Source organism: Oncorhynchus masou, unplaced genomic scaffold, assembly GCF_036934945.1.
Source record: "Oncorhynchus masou masou isolate Uvic2021 unplaced genomic scaffold, UVic_Omas_1.1 unplaced_scaffold_3404, whole genome shotgun sequence".
NCBI classification, from domain to species: domain Eukaryota; kingdom Metazoa; phylum Chordata; class Actinopteri; order Salmoniformes; family Salmonidae; genus Oncorhynchus; species Oncorhynchus masou.
The window spans coordinates 436-7,500 of NW_027009815.1; the positions used below are offsets into that span (position 1 = coordinate 436).

General features: G+C 44.5%; 1 protein-coding gene across 1 annotated transcript; it reads right to left on the reverse strand.

Annotated features, from left to right (window-relative positions):
- Positions 1-617: 617 nt before the first annotated feature.
- LOC135534434 (ATP synthase subunit f, mitochondrial-like) lies at positions 618-2,748 on the reverse strand. Its single transcript, XM_064961427.1, has 4 exons — positions 2,641-2,748; positions 1,144-1,251; positions 905-1,021; positions 618-769 (listed from the first exon to the last, which is right to left on the reverse strand). Exons 1-4 carry the CDS (start codon positions 2,654-2,656, stop codon positions 741-743), a joined length of 270 nt encoding a protein of 89 aa, XP_064817499.1. The 5' UTR covers positions 2,657-2,748; the 3' UTR covers positions 618-740.
- Positions 2,749-7,065: the final 4,317 nt, after the last annotated feature.

The window sequence follows — 7,065 nt, forward strand, 5'->3', positions numbered from 1 at the left end:
GAGGAGTATACCACCTCAGTCCTCGGCTTCATCAGAAAGTGTATCGACGACGTCGTCCCCACAGCTTCCGGTCAGGCTGTATCACCGCCTGGTACCGCAACTGCACCGCCCGCAACCGCAGGGCTCTCCAGAGGGGTGAGGTCTGCAGAACGCACCACCAGGTGGCAAACTACCTGCCCTCCAGGACACCAGGTGGCAAACTACCTGCCCTCCAGGACACCAACACCACCCGATGTTACAGGAAGGCCATAAAGATCATCAAGGACAACAACCACCCGAGCCACGGCCTGTTCACCCCCCTATCATCCAGAAGGTGAGGTCAGTACAGGTGCATCAAAGCTGGGACCGAGAGACTGAAAAACAGCTTAACAGCCATCACTAGCACATTAGAGGCTGCTGCCCTCTTAGACTTGGAATCACTGGTCATGTTATTGTTGTTATATATTACTGCTGGAGCACCAATATCTACTAAACATGTATGTGACCATTTTATTTCACTTTAACGTTTCCCCATTTAACTAAAAATAAAACAATAGATGTCCACAGTCATTTTAACTAGCGAATAATAACACTCACACCTCAACATCCAACACTAATAAAAACCCCAACACAGCAGATCAAATTAAATGTTAGAAGTAGTTTTATTTATTCTTGGTCACAACGGTGGTATTATACAGACAGCTGGAGCTAGGGGGTCAGAGGTCAGGCTTTTGCCCTGCTGGGTCAGGAGAGGAGGGGCTTTAGTGGTACTTCCTCCAGCGGTCGTGTTCTGAGAAGAGAAGAAGAAGAGAGAGAGAGGGACACAGGTTAAGTCAGATCAGATTGTCCTTCACAGTGCTTTGAGGTGAATGATATTGTATGTGGTGTGTACTCTGAGGTCATCGTACTCCCAGAGTCTACTCACTGAGGTGGTCGTACTCCCACATGTAACTGAGGGCCACGTATCCAACCAGCAGCATGGCCACGCCTCCAATACCTCCCTTCTTCACATTGATGTACTTGTTGTAATATCTGTCATGGCCTGGGGGAAAGAGACAACTGTCGTTACTGTGTGTGTGTATTGGGGGGGGGGGGGAGGGTACTTGTAATATCTGTCATGGCCTGGGGAATCATGTTAGGTACTGTGTGTAGTGGGGGGGGTACCATTGCGGATGCTGGCGAGGACTCCGTTAGGAGTGAAGTCCCTCTTGCCCAACCAGGAGCCCAACTCTCCCAGCTTCACATCCATCAGACGCTTCTCACCCAAGGGAACTAAGGACACAGGTACACAAACACACACAATAAATACACACCCGTCCCTCTCACACAATAAAATACCACCCTCCGTCCCTCTCACACAATAAAATACACACCTCCGTCCCTCTCACACAATAAAATACACACCCTCCGTCCCTCTCACACAATAAAATACACACCCTCCGTCCCTCTCACACAATAAAATACACACCCTCCGTCCCTCTCACACAATAAAATACACACCCTCCGTCCCTCTCACACAATAAAATACACACCCTCCGTCCCTCTCACACAATAAAATACACACCCTCCGTCCCTCTCACACAATAAAATACACACCCTCCGTCCCTCTCACACAATAAAATACACACCCTCCGTCCCTCTCACACAATAAAATACACACCCTCCGTCCCTCTCACACAATAAAATACACACCCTCCGTCCCTCTCACACAATAAAATACACACCCTCCGTCCCTCTCACACAATAAAATACACACCCTCCGTCCCTCTCACACAATAAAATACACACCCTCCGTCCCTCTCACACAATAAAATACACACCCTCCGTCCCTCTCACACAATAAAATACACACCCTCCACCCCTCTCACACAATAATTACACACCCTCCATCCCTCTCACACAATAAATACACACCCTCCATCCCTCTCACACATTAAAATACACACCCTCCATCCCTCTCACACAAACACACCACCGAAGATAGCATTCATTGTTACAGGTTATATGGTTACCGTGTTTTGTTAGTACGTCATTAAAGAGTCCTGAGCCAGTGCTGTAAAATACTCTTAAACCACTTAGATGCGTAAATTAAGACAGCGGTCTGGAGAACACAAAGCGGACTAAAAGTTAAACAGTTAGCTACATCAAAGTCACGGGAGTTGTGATTGAGTCTGTATCCGCGGAGACAAGGCTGTTGTCATAACCGGTTATCGGTCATTATCCGGTAAAAAGGTACAACACGTTGCCAACTCCCGACTGGCTGCAGAGGCTATTAGTCCTGTAGACTAACTAGCTTAACGAACCTACCTGGTTAAATACCTAACCACAAAGCAAACACTTAAAATGGGTTTAAATGTTCAACCCTTTAGAGAAACGGTCAGGGATCATATGTATGTGTTTCTCTTCTCCATGCATTATACCCAAGCTGTTACTTAAAAAATGACCATGACAGCAAAGTCCTTGACTTGACTCTAATCATGGATTTACAGCGGCCTTCAAACACACAAAACATATGAACATCAACTAACTCCACACATCTGGCTTTCTTTAATGTAATAAAATACAATGTTTCGCATGTAAAATGCTGAAGTGAAGAATATGTCAGTTTAATAATAATAAATAAAACCCCTGTTAACAGACTCATTTAAAAACCAGACGTACCTATTCTGTCCGCCATCTTGCTCGCTGGAGAAGGTGAAGACCGCAGTGGGTGTCGGGACTAAAATGGAAGCAGAGGATTGTGGGAGGACCGTGTTTATTTAGTCGAGAAGGGATACAGATTTGGTCAAAATTCACGTTTCGTTGTAAGTTTAGGAGAACGTACGTAGCAGGTTATGATAATTAGGTTAAGGTTAGGAAAATGGTTCGGGTTAGCTAAAATGCTACAAAATAATAATATACTTGAATGTCTATTTGACAAAAGCTGTATCCCATCTAGACATGCCTGGAAAGTGGCACGGCCAAATATGTTATACATATTGTTAGGGCTGTATGATAACAATTAAATTATTTGTAAAAAAAAAAAAAAAAAATAACATTTAGACTCATAATATATTTTACAACACAACTAATAACAGAAAGAGACATTTCTTCATAAACGCACCAGCTGATTCGTAGGTCTGCAGAGCCGCTTCTATCCACTAGAGGGCAGCAGATAACACATAACAGAATGCATTTCGACAGTTTGTTTCTAAATGATTATTTTAGTCAGGTGTCTATTCAAGCTGACATTTATCTCATTACCTAATGTAACAGAGTTATATTAAAGCTTACTTGCACCATTGAGAGCATCCTGTCGGGCTGTATCACCGCGGAGTACGGCAACTGCTCCGCCCACAACCACAGGGCTCTCCAGAGGGTGGTGAGGTCTGCACAACGCGTCACCAGGCAACACTGCCTGCCCTCCAGGACACCTACACCACCCGATGTCACAGGAAGGCCAAAAAGATCATCAAAGACATCCACAACCCGAGCCACAGCCTGTTCAACCCCGCTATCATCCAGAAGGCGAGGTCAGTACAGGTGCATCAAAGCAGGGACAGAGAGACTGAAAAAACAGCTTCTATCTCAAGGCCATCAGACTGTTAAACAGCCATTACTAGCCTGGCCTCCACCCAGTACCCTGCCCTGAACTCAGTCACTGTCACTAGCGACAACCACCAGGTTTCTCTACTGTGCACGTTAGAGACGTCTGCCCAGACTCATATCAAACATCTCCAATCGAAAATCAAATCAGGAGTCGGCTTTCTATTCCGCAACAAAGCCTCCTTCACTCACGCCGCCAAACTTACCCTAGTAAAACTGACTATCCTACCGATCCTCGACTTCGGCGACGTCATCTACAAAATTGCTTCCAACACGCTACTCAGCAAACTGGATGCAGTTTATCACAGTGCCATCCGTTTTGTCACTAAAGCACCTTATACCACCCACCACTGCGACTTGTATGCTCTAGTCGGCTGGCCCTCGCTACATATTCGTCGCCAGACCCACTGGCTCCAGGTCATCTACAAGTCCATGCTAGGTAAAGCTCCGCCTTATCTCAGTTCACTGGTCACGATGGCAACACCCATCCGTAGCACGCGCTCCAGCAGGTGTATCTCACTGATCATCCCTAAAGCCAACACCTCATTTGGCCGCCTTCAGGTTCCAGTACTCTGCTGCCTGTGACTGGAACGAATTGCAAAAATCCCTGAAGTTGGAGACTTTTATCTCCCTCACCAACTTCAAACATCTGCTATCTGAGCAGCTAACCGATCGCTGCAGCTGTACATAGTCTATTGGTAAATAGCCCACCCATTTTCACCTACCTCATCCCCATACTGTTTTTATTTATTTACTTTTCTGCTCTTTTTCACACCAATATCTCTACCTGTACATGACCATCTGATCATTTATCACTCCAGTGTTAATCTGCAAAATTGTAATTATTCGCCTACCTCCTCATGCCTTTTGCACACAATGTATATAGACTCCCTTTTTTCTACTGTTTTATTGACTTGTTAATTGTTTATTCCATGTGTAACTCTGTGTTGTCTGTTCACACTGCTATGCTTTATCTTGGCCAGGTCGCAGTTGCAAATGAGAACTTGCTCTCAACTAGCCTACCTGGTTAAATAAAGGTGAAATAAAAAATAAAAAAAATAAAAGTACACAGACATGGAACACTGGCAGAGTTCCTCTGTTCTTTTGCCCATCTTAATATTTTATTTTTATTGGCCAGTCTGAGATACGGCTTCACTGTTGACGTTGAGACGGGTGTTTTGAAGGGTACTATTTAATGAAGTTGCCAGCTGAGGACTTGTGAGGCGTCTGTTTCTCAAACTAGACACTCTGATGTACTTGTCCTCTGACTCAGTTGTGCACCGGGGCCTCCCACTCCTCTTTCTATTCTGGTTAGAGCCGTTTTGATCTGTTCTGTGAAGGGAGTAGTTCACAGCATTGTATGAGATCTTCAGTTTCTTGGCAATTTCTCACATGGAATAGCCTTCATTTCTCAGAACAAGAATAGACTGACGAGTTTCAGAAGAACGTTTTGTTTCTCAGGGTGTATAATGGGAATAACATCAGGTTTGTTTCTCAGGGTGAATAATGGGAATAACATCAGGTTTGTTTCTCAGGGTGTATAATGGGAATAACATCAGGTTTGTTTCTCAGGGTGTATAATGAGAATAACATCAGGTTTGTTTCTCAGGGTGTATAATGGGAATAACATCAGGTTTGTTTCTCAGGGTGTATAATGGGAATAACATCAGGTTTGTTTCTCAGGGTCTATAATGGGAATAACATCAGGTTTGTTTCTCAGGGTGTATAATGAGAATAACATCAGGTTTGTTTCTCAGGGTGTATAATGGGAATAACATCAGGTTTGTTTCTCAGGGTCTATAATGGGAATAACATCAGGTTTGTTTCTCAGGGTGTATAATGGGAATAACATCAGGTTTGTTTCTCAGGGTCTATAATGGGAATAACATCAGGTTTGTTTCTCAGGGTGTATAATGGGAATAACATCTGGTTTGTTTCTCAGGGTGTATAATGGGAATAACATCAGGTTTGTTTCTCAGGGTGTATAATGGGAATAACATCAGGTTTGTTTCTCAGGGTGTATAATGGGAATAACATCAGGTTTGTTTCTCAGGGTGTATAATGGGAATAACATCAGGTTTGTTTCTCAGGGTGTATAATGGGAATAACATCAGGTTTGTTTCTCAGGGTGTATAATGGGAATAACATCAGGTTTGTTTCTCAGGGTGTATAATGGGAATAACATCAGGTTTGTTTCTCAGGGTGAATAATGGGAATAACATCAGGTTTGTTTCTCAGGGTGTATAATGGGAATAACATCAGGTTTGTTTCTCAGGGTGAATAATGGGAATAACATCAGGTTTGTTGGATTCAAGTTTTAAGTTTTAATGTCAAATGACGGTGAAATGCCTTGCCTTGCCCAACGATGTAGATGATGTCAACGTTGTGAACAGAGTTCCCCATGGTGGTGGGGGGTTATGGTATGGGCAGGTATAAGATACGGACAACAAACACAATTGCATTTTATCAATGGCAATTTGAATGCACAGAGATACCGTGACGAGATCCTGAGGTCCACTGTCAAGCCATTCATCCGCCGCCATCACATCATGTTTCAGCATTATAATGCACAGCCCCATGTCGCAAGGATCTGGACACAATTCCTGGAAGCTGAAAACGGCCCAGTTGTTCCCATGGCCTGCATACTCACCAGACATGTCAACATTGAGCATGTTTGGGATGCTCTGGATTGACGTGTACGACAGCGTGTTCCAGTTCCCGCCAATACCCAGCAACGTCACACAGCCGTTGAAGAGGAGTGGGACAACATTCCACAGGCCACAGTCAACATCCTGATCAACTCTATGTGAAGGAGATGTGTCGTGCTGCATGAGCTAAACGGTGGCCACACCAGATACTGACTGGTTCTGATCCACACCAGATACTGACTGGTTCTGATTCACACCAGATACTGACTGGTTCTGATCCACACCAGATACTGACTGGTTCTGATTCACACCAGATACTGACTGGTTCTGATCCACACCAGATACTAACTGGTTCTGATCCACACCAGATACTGACTGGTTCTGATTCACACCAGATACTGATTGGTTCTGATCCACACCAGATACTGACTGGTTCTGATCCACACCAGATACTGACTGGTTTTCTGATCCACACCAGATACTGACTGGTTCTGATTCACACCAGATACTGACTGGTTCTGATCCACACCAGATACTGACTGGTTCTGATCCACCCCAGATACTGACTGGTTCTGATCCACACCAGATACTGACTGGTTCTGATCCACACCAGATACTGACTGGTTCTGATCCACACCAGATACTGGGTGGTTCTGATCCACACCAGATACTGACTGGTTCTGATTCACACCAGATACTGACTGGTTCTGATCCACACCAGATACTGACTGGTTCTGATCCACACCAGATACTGACTGGTTCTGATCCACCCCCCTACCTTTTTATTAAAGGTGTCTGTGACCAACAGATGCAAGTCTGTATTCCCAGTCATTTGTTGCATGTTGCGTTTTAT